Here is a 20331-nt window from a genome sequence, read left to right on the forward strand (position 1 = left end):
TGCATGGCAGTTGTGTGTGCTAAGGATGGGAGAGGGATTTTGGGCACCAAAGTGTTGGAACAGTATAAAGTTCTATTAGATTATGCAAATGAATGTCTGTGGCTTCCAGTGAATGTCTAGACCTATGGGCAGAAATCTTGGATAGTCGCGTAGCGCTCAGCTTTAAAATGGCCGAACACCCAGACTCACCCAGGCCCATGATTCAGGCTTTTGTTCAGGGCTAAGAACAACGCTTGTGAAAGGTAAGTTTAATTGTAGGCGCATGGGGCTGGAAACAGTGACAAATGAACCGCCATGTCCATTTGCTAATTAGTAGCCCAATACATAAAGACAGCCACCCAGCATCTGAGAAATAGGTACAGTTATTGTTACAGCACTGTGTTGTTGGGATGCGGACATGTACTATAAATTCCTTAATTTGGACAGTAAAGAAACCTGAAGGCAGCTGCAGGGCACTTAACTATCGATTATCACAGACTAAACTCAGTCATGCCAGTGTGATCAATTGTCCTACAAAAAACTCAAACTCTCCTGTCCCAGATCGCAACGAGTGCCAAATATTGCTCTTCTGTCAGCATCATTTCCAGGTTTTGGAGTATGCCTGTCCATCGATAAGATCAATGCCAGGTTGTTTTTACTTTTGAAGAGCAGAATTATACCTGGACCCATTTTCCCCAAGGTTGTCACAATGCTTCAACATTTTCTCATCATGGCCACAGTTAGTAAAAGCTTTTTCTTGACTTGAGTGTTTGTTACAGTATGTGGATGGATAATTGCTGACCACGGAATCGAGAGAGGACCATGCTTTGTTTCTGGAGGAGTTCTGCAAAAGCTCCTTGAAACAGGGTTCAAGATTAACTCATGTAAGACACAACTATTGCAGCAGAACGTAACCTTCCAGAGAGTTCCTGTTTCAGCAGCTGGTCAAGAACACAAAGTCAAAGGTACAAGGTATTGATAGCTTGCTTCTATCTGTTTCTAAGATGGCCTTACAGTCATATTTCAGTCTTGTTCAATATCAAGGCACATTGATATCAAGATTCACTGAGCTAGCCAAGTCTCTGTACGAACTTCTGAAGAGGAAGGAAGGCTATGTACAGTCAAACTGGACTCCCAACCACACCTTGGCAGCTTGTCTTTGAAACAAGTGGTTTCTGAGTGACACACTTGGTAAATCCAGGCATGGGTAAACCTTTCCACCTTGAAGTAGGAGCAACCAGTCTGTTATCACCATGGTTCTTCACCAGGTAAGCTCTTACCTATCGTGCACGTTTCACGAATCCTGACCAGCAGTGAAGAGGCCTGTGGCCCATGTGAAAGGCATTTATTGGTCACCTTTTGGACGATGAAACATTTTACTTAAAGAATGGGTCTACAGACACTAATGCTGCACTCCCCTAATACTCTGCATAATTTGCTAATGAAACCAGGGGACGCACTGGTCACCCCTGCCGACAAAGTCACTGGGTGCCACGGCTGACAAGGTGTCCCCTGAACATTATCCCTCAGAAGACTACATTGCTGGCTTAGCTGATGCAGCATCAGGGAGAGCTACACAAATGCCCGCTCACTTTGACTTCACAACACACCCGGTCCAGAATACTGCAATGTCTGCTGTTCCCGTTGTTTCAATAGATGGCTTGTCCTTCCATGTGACATGAAAACTGGTAAGCAGATTTCCAGTGGTCTTGCCGAGCTGAACTCTTCAGTACCAATACACACCCCCATTTTGCCCGAAATAGCCACCTGATTGTCTGCAGTAACCGAAACTCGTGATCAATCAATTAATGTTTGGTCTGGCAGTGCCTATGCTATCAACACCATGCTCACCCTTTCCCTTTAATCAGTGAAGTGATTGGTGAACCTCCATTAGTAAATTACTTGTACACGCTGCACTGCTCTGCACAGAAGCACTGCAGGCTTGGGTGCAGCCATGTTTTATAGGCAAGGTAAAAGTGTATTTGAAGAACATGGATGCCGATAAGGCAGGAAGTTCTAGTATTGGCCAGGCAGCAAGGCAGGTTGCAATCCCTGGCGGCCAGTTTGGACAAGGGCCGCATGGTGCTGTGTCCAGTGCGGAAGGTTGCCTCGACCAACATGGCTTATTTTCCCTGTAAATGCAGTGGCCACCTTTCGAACGCACCTCACAGAGATCCAGCTAGGTCAATCCCTGCCCCAGCCAACAGAATGAGTTTGCAGATTACCTACATACCAGGAGGCCCTAACCACTCCATGAACACCCCCTCCCCACCCATGTTTCAGGCCACCCCTAATTCTCCCCCAGATGGCAGACGAGTATTTTGAAATGTTCCGTCTCCAAGCAGTGAGTGGGCATTTCAGTCGCGACCATAGCCAGCAAGATCCAACTACACTCTTGTTGATGGTTTGGTGATCTCAGTTAAAAGAAGGTATGAATCAAAGAGACACTCATAAATGCAGCATAACCCAGCCTCATGCAATAATAGAGACCCTATTCAGCCCACCTCACCATCCCCATAGGCCAAGAACGTGCCTATCGATCGACTTTATCCAGCTCCTTACATCAGCTTACCTCTACTGCTTGGTTGTCGTTGATAAATGACACTAAATGAATTAAAGCCAGCACTTGTAGGGAAATACTGCTATAACGGTGGTGATCTTCTTTGAGTGCAGTGTTCTGCAAATGGGGAGCACTGATACAAATGGATAGTGATCAGTGCTCACATTTTGCAGGAAAAATATTTATTTCGGGAACATAGAGAGATTGCTCACAAATTGCATTTGATCCACCACCCACAGTCATCGGGAGTGACAGAAAAGTGTAATGGATTCCTAAAAATGATGCTTTAAGAGATTTGGTGCATAGCACCCCACTCAATATATTTCTAATGTGCTTGATGACAATTAGGTTGACATCGCTTCCCTCAACGACAGCCATATCAAGCCGTGACTGGGTGGCTGATGCATATGCCTGGACACTTACTATGAACTACCACTACACTGTTGTTGAGGGGAACATTGAACAATACCCAGTTATTGCTGAGAAAAGAGACATGTCGAAGACATCTTGCAATTCTTGCAAGCTGTCCTGATGAGTGCAGGACGCGAAGCTTTGACATCATGTCTCTTTTTTCAGCAATACTCAAGTTCTGTACTACCAAACAATTATCTGAATACCCACTTAAAGTAACTGGTGGCCTATGTTAATGAGACTAATTAATGTGTAGCTAGAAATATTGGAAAAACAACGCAACAGATGTAAAAAGTATTTTGATAAATATGTGTGACTTTATGCACGTCACATTGACAATGTGGTCTTTGTGTTGAATTATGGTAAAAAGAAGCATGTGATTGAACCAAATTGGTGAGGACACCTTCTCAATAGTGGAGAGAGCCAGCTCAGCTGTCTATTTAATCTGACTGATCAGAAAAGGTGACAAGAAAATAGACAACTGATGTTACATAAACCATAGAAATGTGCTGTTAAACAGGAATCAATAACCGAGCTGGTAATCATGTATGGTGCCCCATCTTATTATGAGGATGAATTTCTAAACATTTAAAGCTGTATCGCCAGTTACGGTTGACACTGTCAGTAACGTGTTTCAGAGACACCATTCAATGATAATTTCGGGACAATGAGGCGGCTTCCAAGACGCACAGGCTTCGTACAATGAGACTGAAGAGAGGGATGTGGGAGAGAAGACACAGCATGGCTGAGCGGACGGTGGGAGCTGCCATTGGGAAACCTCAAGTCCTGACTGCATGAACGAGTTGTGGCTTCAAAACAGAATCACCGATGCACGTGTGGAGGAAGGGAAGGGGGGTGTGGATAAAATGTACCCACAGCAGAAAAGGGATAACTGGGGGAATCCAATGGCAGTGGATTCAGGACAAATTCGGCATGGTGGCCCTTCCCGTAGGCAATATCAGGATATCCCCTAAAGGAAAGTCTCCCAAAAGCTGAATGGGGTCTCTTGGGTTGGGATCGCTTTGTGGCTTAACAGGTTAAATTGGCCCCAGTTTTGGAATAGCCACAGTGGTAATATCCACTGTAAGCCACAAAGTGGGAGTATACCTCATATCAGAAATTGGAAGCTGCGCAAAATGCCGACAAGGGGGCACTCAAGATTCCTGATCCTCTTTACACCAAGTTACACCCTAATCCACTGATGAATGGACCGAAAAGAGAAGTATCTTATAATGATATGAACATTGAAATTGAAATTGTGCCAGATGTTTTTAACCTGATCCTCTTGCAAATGTCCAATGGCTGATTTTAACTTGTTTTGTCTTATGTTAAAGGAATTAGTTGGAGTCTCACAGGCAAACGCCAGAGGAAAGACTGGGGGAGCAGGTATTCAGGTGAGAAAGAGGGGACCAAGGCTCAACAGCAGAGAGGTCTAGAATGGGAGATACTGCCCATGTAAACCAGATAAACATAGTGTGGGGGGTCATGTGGAGGCAGCCGAAGGAATTACTGACCAAAATAAAAATAAAACTTGCTGGAGACTAAAGCAGCCAATCAGTTGATCTCAGGTAAGATTAATGAAATTATTGGGGCAAATCATCAAGAAGATTCTCAACAGAATATTTCTCAGGTTGTTACATGCAGCATGTACAAACATTTGCACTAAACCTGAATCCCCCAAAATGAACTCTCCAACTTAGAGTCCAAACGTATTCCCGCTTTTATTAGGAATCACCATGTGGGTGCCTGAGGCAGTGAGAAGACGAGTACTAACTTATGAGGTAGCATGGCCTAGCCTTCTTCACCTGGCCCACGCTTGAAGTGAAGGTAGCCAAATCCCAGTGCTAACCTTATAGGCTCCTAGTGAGGTTGTATAATGTAGAGCCCTTAGGAGTTATCAACAATAAATCGATCTACAAAGAATTTGAAGATCATTCTGTTTAATTGACAAGATTTATATGCTTATGTATTCATCTGACATGGGCGACACTCGCTAGGCCAGCATTTATTGCCCATCCCTAATTGCCCTTGAGAAGGAAAGTTGTTGACAAGTCAGAAACAAATGGGTATGCAGGTGTGATGTGTATCAGCACACCACACTGGCACATGGTTTCATGCTGGATGAACAGTCTCATAACTACGCAGTTGTCAGAGACCCTGGAGCCTTGACCAGGTAAGACCATTTATATGAGAAGAGAGAGGTATTGCATTACAACTAACGCTTCACCTCTGTATCACAGGCCCCATCGATAATCCCATGCTCTGCCTTTGCCTAGTAGAGCCAGATAGGGTCACAGTAAAACACTATTGCCGGTTCAACAGTATAATGTTATTGAGATACAGTTAGCGCCACCACGACCAAGAGGATGTCAAGAGTTCACATGAGTCACCCAATTCCTCCCCTGTCCCTTACCTAAGATCAAGTCTCCAACATACAGCAACATCACAGGAGCACTTAAGTTTATATGCAACAAACTAACAAGGCTACTGAAAAACAGATTAATTTATTGAGGGGGTCATGAGTGGTGGAGATGATGTCACCACCATTGGGCATGAGTTTATTTTTAATTCATTCTTGGGATATGGGTGACACTCACTAGGCCAGCATTTACTGCTCATCCCTAATTGCCCTTGAGAAGGTGGTAGTGAGCTGCCTTCTTGAACTGCTGCAGTCTATGTGGGGATACCCACAGTGCTGTTAGGGAGAGAGCTCCAGACCCAGCGACAGTGAAGGAACGGCGATATACTTCCAAGTCAGGGTGGTGAGTGACTTGGAGGGGAACTTCCAGGCGGTGGTGTTCCCATGTATCTGCTGCCCTTGTCCTTCTAGATGGTAGTGGTCATGGGTTTGGAAGGTGCTGTCTAAGAAGGCTTGGTGAATACTTGAAGTGCATCTTGTAGATGGTACACACTGCTGCTACTGTGCGTAGGCGGTGGAGGGAGTGAATGTTTGTGGATGGAGTGCCAATTAAGTGGGCTGCTTTGTCCTGTATGGTGTCGAGCTTCTTGAATGTTGTTGGAGCTGTACTCATCCACATTTCATTGTGTCCCATCCTGACCCAGGGAATTATGGCAATTGGCATGGATGACGTGCTGGTTGTGATGTGTTATAAAGAGATTGACTCACAGGACTTTGAATTAGTTGGTCTGTTCAGAGAAATTAAGTGAGATGTCAGAGAGGGAGCTCCTCTCCCCACAACGTGGGAACTGTGAGATGCACAAGGGTCAGGTTAAAGGTAAAACGCTATTATGTACATACATGCAATGTTATGCATTGAGTGACACTTCTTTAATTGCATTGTGTATGTGACTCCACAACCCTGTGTCTGTTTAAGTGCTTTTCAGAACATAGTATAGGCAAACTGAGAGCACAAGGGAGAGCGCTAACAGCGTAAGATCACAAGCTGTGAGCATCTTATCAGCAGTTGGACATGTGCCATCAACAAGAGAACGAGATGGAACAGGGAACATAATGTATGTGGGGACCTCATTTGACTCCTGCTAAAAGTAAGGGAGGGTTGAAGGCTGAGATAATGGGTAAGTCACAGGGGCATTAACCATCAAGGCCACCTTATATCTGCAACATAAAAACCTGTCCCTTTGTGTCACCACTGCTGCAGCTAATTACCATCCCAACAGTCAAAATAACTGATGGCAAGCTAACAGAAGATTGAAACCTGAGAAAACAAGGATATTTTGTACCTAGCATTTCTTAATTGGATGATGAGATTTTGGCTGTACACCACTGATTGGTTTAACAAGGCGCAATAATTTTTGAATTGTAACAAAGGTTTAAGAAAGGGGTAAAAGCAAAAAACTGCAGATGCTGGAAATCGAAAACATAAACAAAAATACCGGAAAAAGTCAGCAGGTCTGGCAACATCTGTGGAATAGAGCACAGTTAACGTTTCGAGTCCGCATGACTCTTTAACAGAACTAAAGAAAAATAGAAGAGAGGTGAAATATAAGTTGGTTTAAGGGGGGGGTTTGGGACAAGAGAGCTGGATAGAGGGCCAGTGATAGGTGGAGACAACCAAAAGATGTCACAGACAAAAGGACAAAGAGGTGTTGAAGGTGGTGATATTATCTAAGAAATGTGCTAATTAAGGGTAGAAAGCAGGACAAGCAAGGTACAGATAGCCCTAGTGGGGGTGGGGTGGGGCGAAGGAATCGAGAAAGGCTAAAAGGTAGAGATAAAACAATGGGTGGAAATACATTTAAAAATAATGGAAATAGGTGGGAAAAGAAAGATCTATATAAATTATTGGAAAAAACAAAGAGGAGGGGGAAAAATCAGACAGGGGGTGGGGATGGAGGAGAGAGTTCATGATCTAAAATTGTTGAACTCAATATTCAGTCCGGAAGGCTGTAAAGTGCCTAGTCGGAAGATGAGGTGCTGTTCCTCCAGTTTGTGTTGAGCTTCACTGGAACAATGCAGCAAGCCAAGGACGGACATGTGGGCATGAGAGCAGGGTGGAGTGTTGAAATGGCAAGCGACAGGGAGGTCTGGGTAATGCCTGCAGACAGAACGAAGGTGTTCTGCAAAGCGGTCACCCAGTCTGCATTTGGTCTCTCCAATGTAGAGGAAAACGGATTGGGAGCGACAAATGCAGTAGACTAAGTAGTCTTGCGGACTCGAAACGTTAACTGTGCTCCCTTCCACAGATGTTGCCAGACCTGCTGAGTTTTTCCAGGTACTTTTGTTTTTGTTTAAGAAAGGGGATCCAACAGGCAATTAGGGTAGAGGACCTCAGGGAAATTCAGGAGGCAAGCAGGAAACTGGCTGAAAATGAAAGGCAGAGAGTATGAACACATACAGTCGCAACTTCTACCCAGGGCAAAGTAAATCTCAATTGCATGTTGAAAATTACTGCTCAAATATTACAATGTTTTAAATATTAAATGCACTGATTAAAGCTGGATCACTTTCGCCAATATGGATCATTGAATCATTGGAAATTAGGGTCTGTACAGGTGTACAAAATTCTTTTGAGCACTGGTACCCATAGCCATGATGAAAACAGGCCAAGCTTGCATGGCAGCAAGCTGGTCTTGCAGGACCTCAGTCTGAGAGTCCACTGCAGGACCCAGACATTGGGTGACTTCTACATGTATTGCAAGGGAATGAAGATCAGCCATCAGAAGCTGCGTCATGGTTGAGTCTACAAGTGTGCTAATGAAGTTGAAGAAGGGTCATATGGACTCGAAACGTTAACTCTGTTTCTCTCTCCACAGATGCTGTCAGACCTGCTCAGCTTTTCTTGCATTTTCTGTTTTTGTTTCAGGTTTCCAGCATCCGCAATACTTTGCTTTTGTATTATAGAAGAAGGTTGATGGGTCTGAACAATAAAATGCTTGGAGCTTTGGCAGGTTTGCCAGAAACCCTTCGGTTAATGTCAAGGAGAATGGAGGAGACTGGCTCCAACTTGGCAAAGAGCTTTTTGCTAAGCGTGGAGCCTATTCTTTCCAATGTGGAGGTGTGCTAATGAAGCTGACTTTTACAATTTATATCAATGACTTAAATGAGGGGAGCGAAGGCATGGTAGCTAAATTTGCAAATTACACAAAGATAAGTAGGAAAGTATGTTGTGTAGAGGACATAAGAAGATTGCAGACAAATATAGATGGGCTGAGTGAGTGGGCAAAAAACTGGCAGATGGAGTATAATGTGTGAAGTTGTTCACTTTGGCAGGAAGAATAAAAAAGCAAAGTATTACTTAAATGGTGAACGATTGCAGAATTCCAAGGTGCAGTGGGATCTAGGTGTTCTAATGCAAGAGTCAGAAAAAGTTAGTATACAGGTAATTAAGCAAGTGACTAAGAAGGCTAATGGAATGTTATCCTTTATTATGAGAGGAATTGAACATAAAAGTAACATGTTATGCTTCAGTTATATAGGGCATTGATGAAACTACATCTCAAATACTGCGTGCAACTTGATCTCCTTATTAAGGGAAGGAAGTAAATGTGCTGGAGACGGTTCAGAGTAGGTTTACTGGATTGATACCTGGAATTTGTTTTTTTAATTCATTCATGGGATGTGGGCATCACTGCCCAGGCCAGCGTTTATCACCCATCCCTGGTTGCCCCCTAGTTCAGAGGGCATTTAAGAGTCAACCACATTCCTGTGGGTCTGGAGTCACATGTAGGCCAGACCAGGTAAGGAGAGCAGATCTCCTTCCCTAAAGGGCATTAGTGAACCAGATAGGGTTTTTATAACAATTGAAAATGGTTTCACTGTCATCATTAGACTTTTAATTCCACCATCTGCCATGGCAGGATTCAAACACAGGTCCCCAAAGCATTACCCTGGGGTCTCTAGATTACTAGTCCAGCGACAATACCACTATGCCATCGCCTCCCCTAGAATGAGTGGGTTGTCTTATGAGGAAAGGTTAGGCAGACTGGACTTGTTTCCACTGAAACAGAAAATGCTGGAAACACTCAGCAGGTCTAACAGCATCTGTGGAGAGAAAAAAAACAGAGTTAATGTTTTGGTTCCTTATGACTTCTTCAGAGCTAAAGAGGAGTAAAAATGTAATGAAATTTATACTGTTTAAGGGGGGTGGAGCAGGTGAAGCTGGATAGAAGGCCAGTGATAGGTGGAGGCCAAGGAGAGATTCCAGAGATGTCATGGACAAAAGGACAAAGGGGTATAAATGATAGTGATACTGGCTAAAGGAGGTGCTGATGGTGGCATTAAGGTCAGAAAGCAGAAAGTGACAATAGCAGGACAAGGGTAAACACTCTGTGAGCGCAGAGGCATGGGAGATGGGTCGGATACGGTTGAGGGCCCTGTCAACCACAGTGGATGGGAAACCCCGGTTAAGGAAGAAAGGCCCACCCACTGTGGTTGACAGGGCCCTCAACCATGTCCAACCCATCTTCCACACCTCTGCCCTCACACCTTCCTCTCCCTCCCAGAACCATGATAGGGTCCCCCTTGTCCTCACTTTTCACCCCACCAGCCTCCGCATTTAAAGGATCATCCTCTGCCATTTCCGCCAACTCCAGCATGATGCCACCACTAAACATGTCTTCCCATCACCTCCCTGTCGGCATTCTGTAGGAACCGTTCCCTCCAGGACACCCTGGTCCACTCCTCCATCACCCCCAACACCTCATCCCCCTCTCACAGCACCGTCCCATGCAATCGCAGAAGGTGCAACACCTGCCCCTTTACCTCCTCCTTCCTCACCGTGCAAGGGCCCAAACATTCCATTCAGGTGAAGCAGCTCTTCACTTGCACCTCCTTCAATTTGGTCTACTGCATTCGCTGCTCCCAATGTGGTCTCCTCTACATTGGAGAGACCAAATGCAGACTGGGTGACCTCTTTACGGAACATCTTCGGTCTGTCCGCAAGCATGACCCAGACCTCCCTGTCGCTTGCCATTTCAACACTCCACCCTGCTCTCATGCCCACATGTCTGTCCTTGGCCTGCTGCAATGTTCCAGTGAAGCCCAACGCAAACTGGAGAAACAGCACCTCATCTTCCGATTAGGCACTTTACAGCCTTCCAGACTTAACATTGAGTTCAACAACTTCAAACCATGAACTCTCTCCTCCAACCCCACACCCCTTTTTATCCCTTTTTTTCAATATTCATTTTAACTTTTTTAATTTTAATTTTTAAATTTTTAAATTTTTTATTTTTTATCCACTTATTTTTATTTATTTTAATTTGCATTCATTGGTTTATCTCTACCTTTTATCCTATTTTCAATCCTTTTTCCTACCACCGTCCCCTTCCCCTCACCTCACTCCCATAAGGACCATCTGTCACTTGTTCATGTTGTTCTTTCCAGAGTGCTTACCCTTGTCCTGCTATTATCACATTCTGCTTTCTGACCTTAATGCCACCATCAGCACCTCCTTTAGCCAGTATCACTATCATTAACACCCCCTTTGTCCTTTTATCCATGACATATCTGGCATTCTCTCCTTGGCTTCCACCTATCGCTGGCCTTCTATCCAGCTTCACCTGCTCCACCCCTCTTAAACAGTATACATTTCATCACATTTTTACTTCTCGTTAGCTCTGAAGAAGGGTCATAAGGACTCGAAACGTTAACTCTATTTTTTTCTCTCTCTCCACAGATGCTGTTAGACCTGCTGAGTGTTTCCAGCATTTTCTATTTTTGTTTCAGGTTTCCAGCATCTGCAGTATTTTGCTTTTATCTTGTTTCCACTGGAGTTTCGAAGAGTGAGGGGGTGACTTGATTGAAGTATATAAGATCCTGAACAGTCTTGACACGATGGACATGGAAAGGATGTTTCCTCTTGTGGGTGAGTCCGGAAATGGGGGGGGGCATTGTTTTAAAATTAGAGGTCGCCCTTTTAGGACAGAGATAAGGAGAATTTCTTTTCTCTCAGAAGGTTGTGCGACTTTGGAACTCTCTGATTCTCTGCCTCAGAATGTGGTGGAGACGGGGTCATTGAATATTATTAAGGCAGAGTTAGATAGATTCTTGTCTGGCAAGGGAAATAAAGGTTATGGGAGTTTATGGGAATGTGGAATTTGAAACACAAACAGATCAGCCATGATCTTATTGAGTGGCAGATCAGGTTCAAGGGGCCGAATGGCCCACTTCTGCTCCTATTTCATATGTTCATATGTTTGTACCCTGGCCTTATAAGGTCAATTCTGCTTGGTCTCTCACCACATACAGATCCCATCTTGGAGCTATTCTCTAAGTTACATGTTGTATCAGGATTTAAACTGGTAGTTGCAAGCATGAGTGTGAATGATTATGTTTCTTCTTCATCATTATCTTCCCACTCTTCCATCTCTTGTTCTTCTACCTACTGCTCAGACAGGTTGCAATTCTTGAATATGTGAAAGATAAGAGAGATAAGGGCAGGGTTGTGGAGAAGGGAGTTGCGGGGGGTGGTTTGGAGTAAAAAGTGTATGCTTACACACTTGCAGACTATAAATTAGAAGAGAATGTGCAATGAGGAGGAAATGGGATGTAATGAAGAGGATCAGGTATGAGGACACTGTCATCTTCAATGGTTTTAACCACACCATTGACCACATCCTCTGCGATGGCCACTCCAATGATGCTGACCACCATTGCCCCCATGGGGTAAGGGCATGTAGCTGTGCCTGTTCCTCACTGGTTAGCTCCTGCTACTTCCACTTATGTACAACCTTGTCCTACATGAGGGAAAGAAGCAAGTCAGTGAGTGTAGTGCAATCGGTTTGGCAGATGTGGCTGTCACGATTGAATAGCTAGCAATGTGTGCAAGCTCTGCTATGAGGCTTACAGCAGTGCTAGGTGTGTGAGGAAGAGCTGAAGCTATGAATGTGAGGTATGAGTAATGATTAATGGCGGATGAGCGATAGGCATGTGGCGTATTTAGAAGCGTGTGAGACTAGTTGGCAGGATATGGTATGTGAAAATACATTCACTGACCTTGAATGCTCGTGTGAGGTCATTAAACTTTACACGGCACTCACTGGGATCCTCAGGGTTTGACTTCTGCATTGAACACTGTGACTATCTTCTCCCACTGCCTTCGCAAAGTTTGTGTGTAGGGCCTTTTGGCCCCCTATGGATAGATCACATCTCTCCTTTTCCTTGCTTTTCTCCAGCAAGTCCTTCAGTACAGCTTCAGAAAATCTTGGAGCACATTCGCTCCCCTGTTGCGCCATAATTAGTCACTATTCTTCCTGCTCAAACACTCGTTCACAAACAGATCCAGCACTTGCTGCACCAGAAGACACCTCCCCTTTAAGAAATGCAGAGAAACTGAAGGAATCAAAGTTCTGAGGAAAAATCATATAGGACTCGAAACATTAACTCTGCATCTCTCTCCGTAGACGCTGCCAGGCCTGCTGAGTTTTTCCAGCACTTTCTGATTTTACTTCAGAATATCTGCCATATCTCACCTGTTTTTTTTTCACTGATTTTAAGTGATTCAGTCTAGCTTTAAGTGGTGCTGGCCTTGCACAAAATTGGATCCCCTGCTGAGACATTCAGCCACTGAACATTACATTTAGCACTAGTTGCATGGTCATGGCTGAAGAATTTGCATCAGTGCCGAATGGATGATCCATCTGTGAAGGCTCACGGATCTCAGTGTTCAGGCAATTCGTTCCACTCCACATGATATCGAGGAATGGCTGAACACATCTCTGGCAGTCACTGACTACTCTGCTGGATCTGCCTTTCTATGAGGGGTCACCAATCTCTCCATTAGGAAACATGACAGCGCTCGAAGCCTGGATGCAACTCTTCCATCGTCCGCGCGTGGACGTGCATAGCCTCTGGCAGCTCTGCCAGCTGTTTCCTTACCTCTCACTGTAGCTGCAGCCATTGTCGTGTTGCCGACAACTCCCAGAGTCATATCATCGCCCTGTGGCTTAGCATGGGCTGGATTCCCACCGTCAGGGGTCTCAGCAGCCACAGCGTCCACCAGCTGCTCAGGCAGGTCTGTGATGTGCCCACCAGGCTGTGATGCTGAATCGACTCGCAAACGCGTACACACTGGGGTGAGAGTACGTGCACTGATGGAGGGTTGGGGGGCAAAGATGTGATGGTGCGTCCTCTGAGGATCTCTCCTCTTCCTCAGAGGCAGCCAGCTGGCCCTGACTTCTCCACCGGTCTGCACCTCGGAATCACCCTGCCGTTTGTGAGGGAACAGGAACATGCCTCGCGTGTGCCAGATGCACCCTAATGCCTCTGCGCCATTCTCTCACCCCCTTGGGTTGGCATTCCTGTTGCCCCATCTACGATTGCATGGTTACCCTGGTGTGCTATCATTTCCAAAGCCTCCTCCTCCATGTTGGGGAGGGATCAGGTTTGAAGATACAGCACCCCTTTGCCAGTCTTGGCCCTTTCTTTGACATTGTGCCCCATCTTCTCCCTTGGTCACAAAAAACGGAACTGTAAGTTTTTCCTTGGAGACAGAGACAACACTTTTGCTGGTAGGGGACCAGCGGTCCATGATGGGCACACACAGATGCTCCCTGCATATGACTATCCTCTCGTGGGACCTTTGGGGGGGTCAACTGTGATAGATGGGCACCTCTAACCGAGAAGCAGCCATGCCCCTGACAGGATGTGCTGTAGCCGCTTGCTACAGATCGAGTGGTCACTCTCCCTCCACCAAACGCACTCTCTCGCATTGCCACATTCAAGCCCCAAAGAGAAAAGAGGTGTGGAGCATTTCACCTTTGTGGGTCGAATGAGGTCATTAATGCACTTGGGGCATTGGGTCCAGGTTCTAGGGCTGACCCCACGGCTGCTGGCATCCTCTGCAATTTCTGTCGATGTCTGCTTATTCAGGCTCACCTCGTCCCTGGGGAAGAGGACCCCCTGTCTTGCCCTAGCAGCCTTGAGGAGAACCTGCAGGGAGGTATTGCTGAACCGTGGGGCCACCCGGGGCCTTCCACCTGCCATTTATGCTGCAGGCTTCCAGTCAGCCCCTTGGCTGAAGGCTTCAATCCAGGAGCAGCAGAGGATTGTTTGCAGCCCAGGTGAGGACACTTCTCTATTGGTCGGGGTGAATACAGGGCTGGAAAACCGTTTAATATGGTACCAGCACCTGCTGCGACCTCAGCTGAAGCCAACTTCACCGCCTGACTCAGGCCTTCAATTGGATGCGCCCTGAACCAGTTGGCATGAGAATGCATGTGGCAGGGTCTGTAAACGTCCGAGCGGAAATGGCACCCGCTTCCAATGCCTCCACCAGCACCTGCGGCCTTGCCATTGTATCCATCCCATTGTCCTCCTGCTGATACTGCAATCTCAGGCAGGCTTAATTCAAATCTAACTGCCAGGATAATGGCCCACTAATCAATGTCTTTGAGGTCTTTGTACAAAATTAAATAAGAAAATACTTTCCCTCCAGAGATAAGTTAGTCACTTGTCAGTAGTGAATTCTTAGAAGGTCCAAAACTTGTTTCTCAACATTAATGGGAATGTCCAAACTTCAACTGCTTTCTACTTTAATAAAACTGTAACCTCTTCTCCAAAGAACTCTCACAGTGGTCCTTCTGTGGAGTTACTTACTCAAATATGTTGAGCCTTTGGCCATTCCCGGCTATCTTCCACATATTGCTGCTTCCTCCTAACTTGATGCTTCCTTGGATAAGAACTGTCAAAAACCCCAAGATCATCACAACCATCTGGAACGCGTCTGTCCACACCACTGCCTTCAAACCACCCTGAAAGTTTAAAGAAGTATTAACGCTGATGTTAAAAGTTCATCCTCGAGAAGCGTCGTCCTTTTAAAAATATAATGCGTTGAATATTAGTTTGGAGAGGGAGAGGAAGCAGGGGATGTTAGTTTGAGTACAAGGCTGCAGTCAAGCAGGACTGAGAGCAGATAGGTCTAACAGGGCTGGTGTCCCGATCACAGCCGGGAGTGGAAAGGTACAGATGGTGGTCAGGTAGGGACCAGTTACAATGGAGGGGAAACAGACAGACCATGGATATCAGGATTTGCCGGGTAATTTGTCGGACCGGTAAGAAACACCCCTGCTCCTTCTGGCCCACAAGCAGTGCTACAAAGGCATTTACCTTATAGAGTCAGTCATTCTTACCTCCTTTCACCTGCCGGGTTTCCTGAGCCCAGGGAAACCCGGTTGACTGTGGCTAAAACTATAATCAGTACAGAAATGAAAGCATTCAGCCTCATTTAAATAGGTAAGTGACCAACCCACCTCTTACAAGTGGATTGATCATCCATCTCTTGTTCTGCCTCCATTCATTGCAGAGGTTGGCAGGTTCAAAGATGGTTAGATTCCTGTTTCAGATTGTTAACTTTTTTTACTTCCTATCCAAACCAAAGCACACCCATTTCTGAAAGTTAATTTAGCCCACCACTGGGAAACTGAGGAGACTGCATTGATTGTCTGAATACATGCTTCCCAATTTTAACTTGGAATAGGTTTGTGGCAAGGAGCCGGTGAGTTAATTTCCCAGCTGCTGGAGGCAGCAGGAGACAGGGCAATCTTGACCTCTGGGTCCCATTCAAATGCCAGCAGATCACTTCCTGCCTGGAATGGGTCAGAAGAGGGTGGAGAGCAGCCACTGGCAAGGGAAGACTGGTTGATCCCTGGACATTTGCCAACTTCCAGGTCAATGGGAAAGGAGTGGATATCAGGACAGTTTCAGAAAAGGGAAGTGGAGCGGGAGAGGGGATCATAACTTCCTTTGTGAGTCCCATAGGGGTATTCTTGTTGCTCCAGGCCCCACAAAGGAAACTTTTTGACCAGCCTGGAGGGCTTCATTGTCTTTCCATTAAGATGCCAGCCTATTGACATAATAGAACCCCAATTTGCATCAATGTATGAGTCTTCTTGTACAGCACTGAAGGCTTAAACTGGAGATGGTAGCCTGCAGGGTGACCAACTGTCCTGTATTTTAAGGGGTTGTCCTTTCACTTGAATGTTTGTCCTGCTTTAAGGGATGCCTTATTTCTGAGGCTGAGCCTGGGAGTCTCCTCCTGCCCCTGCCTCTTCAATATTTTCTTGTCAGAATGCACCACCCCCATGCCTTCCCGTCTCTTATGGTCACCATGATTCACCACCCCCAACCCCACTCTTATGGTCAACCCCACCCCCACCTCTCCACTCCGCCTGCTTTTCTGGTCACCACCACCACTCGTCCCTGGTCCCATAGTCAAACTGTCCCTGATTCTACACCACAAGAATTGGTCATCCTGTGTCCACCTGCCCGGTTTCTCCTGGAGTAACAATGATCCTAACTTTCTTTCGAATGGACATACGCACATACACATTAAGAGCAGGAGTTGGCCACTCAGACCCTCGAGCGTGTCCACCATTCAGTAAGATCATGGCTGATCTGGTTGTAGCCTCAGCTCTACATTCCTGTCTACCCCTGATAGCCTTTCACCATCTTGCTTATCAAGGATCTATCTAGTTCTGCCTTAAAATATTCAAAGACGCTGCTCCCACCACTTTTTGATGGTTGTCCTCCCCTTGGAAATTTTCTTTCTCGTTGAAATGTATCTGCTCCGTGTATTCTGAAATATCCCTTCAAATGTCTGCCATTGCATCTCTATTGACCTATCCCTTAACCTAATTTGCCAGTTCACTTCAACTAGCTCTAATTTCGTGCCCTCATAATTGCCCTTCTTTAGGTTTAAAATACTTGTCTTAGATCCACTCTTCTCTCCCTCAAACTGAATGTAAAATTCAATCATATTATGAGCACTGCTACCCGGGGATGTCTTCACTATGAGGTTTTCAATTAATCCTATCTTGCTGCATAATACCAGGTCTAGAGCTGTTTTAAGAAACTATCCTGAAAACATTCCATGAATTTCTCATCTACGCTACCTTTGCCCATCTAATTTTTCCAGTTATGTAGACTACATATCTCCCATGGTTATCGCCGTACCTTTCTGACAAGCTCCCATTATTTAGTCCTTTATATCCCATCTTACCATGTAATTACTGTTAGGGTGCCTTTACACTACTCTCACAAGTAACTAATTGCACTTATAATTTCTTATCTGTACCCAAACCACTTCTACATCCTGGTTGCCTGAACTTAAATTATCCCTCTCTATTGTGCTAATACCATTATTAATAAACAGAACCACCCCTCCACCTTTTCGTAGCTTCCTGTCCTTCCTAAAGGTCATGTACCCTTCAATGTTCAGTCCAAATCTATGTCATCCTGCAGCCATGTCTCTGTAATGGCTATCAGGTTGTATTTATTTATTTCTATTTACACTATCAGTTCATCTATTTTGTTGCGAATGCTATGTGCATTCAGATACAGAGCCTTTAGTTTTATCATTTTATTATTTTTGTAACCTCTAGCCTTATTTGCTAATTTACTCTTAGGCCTGAATTTTCAGCTCAGCGGGCGGGCGGGATCGGCGGGCCCGGGATCGGCCAGGAATCGGACCGCCAACTGTGATCGGACCCTGACCGCGGTTTCAGTGCCAAGCACGCGCTGAAAAGCTCAGCGCTGCCGGGATGGGGGCAGGAAGAGGGCTGGCGATGACATCAACGTGGGCACGGGCCAGCACTGACAGATAACTCCCTGAAGGCAGACAGCCTGAAACAGCAAAAATAAAGGCTTCCAATGCCAAGAAAAGGTGTCCATGCTTAATGCTTCACAATCAGTCACCCGAAAATTTAGCTTATGAAAATGCTGTCCACAAGAAAGTTATTTATGGGCTGAATCTTCCAGTTGGCCTGCGGGGGAGGGCCCGACATGCCAATGCGTAAAATGACTTATGATGATGTTGGGCGTGCGTCCCGACGTCACCGCGCGTCATTTCAATATTTTGTTTGGCGGGCGCGCGCCAGAGGTGGCGGCATGCCCGCCGAATTGTCAACGGCCTATTAGGGCATTAAAAAAGTAATTTAACTTGTTAACAACGCTGCCCATCCAACCTTAATGTTGGCGGGCAGGTGAAGAGCCCAAGCAGCCTTCGCGTTTTTCAGGAAACCTCATCCACGGGCAGGATGAGGTTTCATGAAGGTTTTATAAAATAAATAAATTTGACTAACTTCACAAACATGTTGCAACTCATGTCATGCGTGAAGGCTCCGACTCTCCATCCTCGCCCCGCCCTCACAGGGACTGCTGAGCGCTACTGGCCGTGCATTACGCTGAGCAGGCCTTAATTGGCGTGCCCGCGTGAAATGACGGCGCGCAGCATATCGCGCGCAGCGATCAGCTCTGTGCCTGCCCATGCCCGCTCCCGCCCACCATAGGAAAAAATTCTCCCCTATATTTTATTTCACTTTGGAAATGTCACCTCGCCTGTGGATGAGGTTTGTTGAAAAATGCAAAGGCCACCTGGCCGATTCACCCATCCGCCAACCGTAAGGTTGGACGGGCTACATAAAATTACAGACACTTATGCCGTTAATGGGCTTGATTGCCCTCTTAATTGCCAAATCAGGTGAGCTTCCGACTTTAGCGCGCGCCCACCGACTGAAATATCACGCAATTTCACATCCTATCGGGTCGGGCGTGTATCTGCCCGATCAGCGTGAAATTCTGCCCTTACATTTGTACTCTCTGTCCCTCCCTGTCACGGCCTGTTTATCATTTCCCATATTAATACCTTTTCTCATTTCAGATTGTTATGTTATCAGTGGAAGCTTCTTGCCTCAGAACTCACAAAATAAACACAAGAAATAAAATAAAACTTTAAGGGATCAAAATGCCAATCTTCCCTCTCATGCTTTTTTGTTGTGCATGATCTGTACATTTAAGTGTGTGGTCCCTTTAATTTTTTTCATGCCTGTGTACACATAGCAACTTAAAGGATCCCACTTATGCTTGGCCTTTGGACATTGATTATAACTTATATATTAATACCAATATGTTAATATCAAAATAGCGAGTATTTGTTTCAGGAAAGATTAAATCATTGAATGGAAAAAATGTTCTTTTTAATGAAAATTCAACTGTGTATCTGTTGAAATTGTTGCATAAGTGACTCGTTGACAAAATACCTTATCTAAATGCTCTTTGAATGTAAGCACTTATACATACCAGGGTGCAGTAGAAGGTGCAAACAATCCCTGTTGCAAACACTGATCCCCATAGATTAAAACCAGTCACTGAGGAAGAAGAAGAATGCATATACTTGAGATGCAGGTATAGTTAAAATGAAAATAAGGGCAGTAAATATGAATGATCATTGCTCATTTGGAGAACTGGTGCAGACATGATGGGCCAAATGGCGTCCTTCTGTGCCATTAAGATTCTGTGATAAATAAAATAATTTTAATCGCAATTAACATTGAAAGCACCAATGTTTTCTCCTCAGTGTGGATGAAACATCACACCAGTTCAAAAGCAGCCAAAATAAGGTTGAAAAGTGATTGATGTTAAACAGAGATAACACTAGGAGCTTGGATTGAAGTGTGTTGTGGCGAGCATTGTAATATAGCTGGGAGAGAGTTTTGGCAATTATTTTATTTTTTTTGCAGAAAGTTCCAAATAACACTCTCAATTTTCTCAGCCCTAGTAAGCACTTAATACTTTACCCAGAATTTAAGTTCAACATTTAGTGAGAGAACGTAACCTAATAAGCGCTTTCTGTCTGTTGTTGTTCACACAATACTCATGTATTTCAGCATTTGACAAAATGCTGGGTAATGTGTACGCTGCACTTTATAAAACAATGTGATCAGTGTAGTCATGAGTGAAGTTATTACAAAACCTGGGCACTAAAACAACAATCAATCTGAAAGAGTAGTGGAATAATAAACTAGATTCTTTTAACCCCATATTGATCTGTAGTATTTTAACGGACTCGGAATTAATCCTAGATTCTGGAAAAAGAAGCCTTACCTAAAATGACTGCGCATAAAAATAACTACTTTGTAGTGCATTCTCTGTTACCGTGCAACTAAAGAAGGAAATCTTACAC

The 20331-nt window shown here is 45.0% G+C and overlaps 1 protein-coding gene across 1 annotated transcript in view; it reads right to left on the bottom strand.

Annotated features, from left to right (window-relative positions):
• slc5a12 (solute carrier family 5 member 12) overlaps positions 1-20331 on the bottom strand; it is a 78991-nt gene that overhangs the window by 44418 nt on the left and 14242 nt on the right. Inside the window, exons 4-5 of the mRNA XM_078549618.1 lie at positions 19449-19516; positions 14970-15124 (exon numbers count right to left, since the gene is read on the bottom strand). Of these exons, the coding sequence (XP_078405744.1) occupies positions 14970-15124; positions 19449-19516 (223 nt within the window). The remainder of the gene's footprint in view (positions 1-14969; positions 15125-19448; positions 19517-20331) is intronic.

This window comes from Cetorhinus maximus, chromosome 9, assembly GCF_964194155.1.
Source record: "Cetorhinus maximus chromosome 9, sCetMax3.hap1.1, whole genome shotgun sequence".
Classification (NCBI taxonomy): Eukaryota; Metazoa; Chordata; class Chondrichthyes; order Lamniformes; family Cetorhinidae; genus Cetorhinus; species Cetorhinus maximus.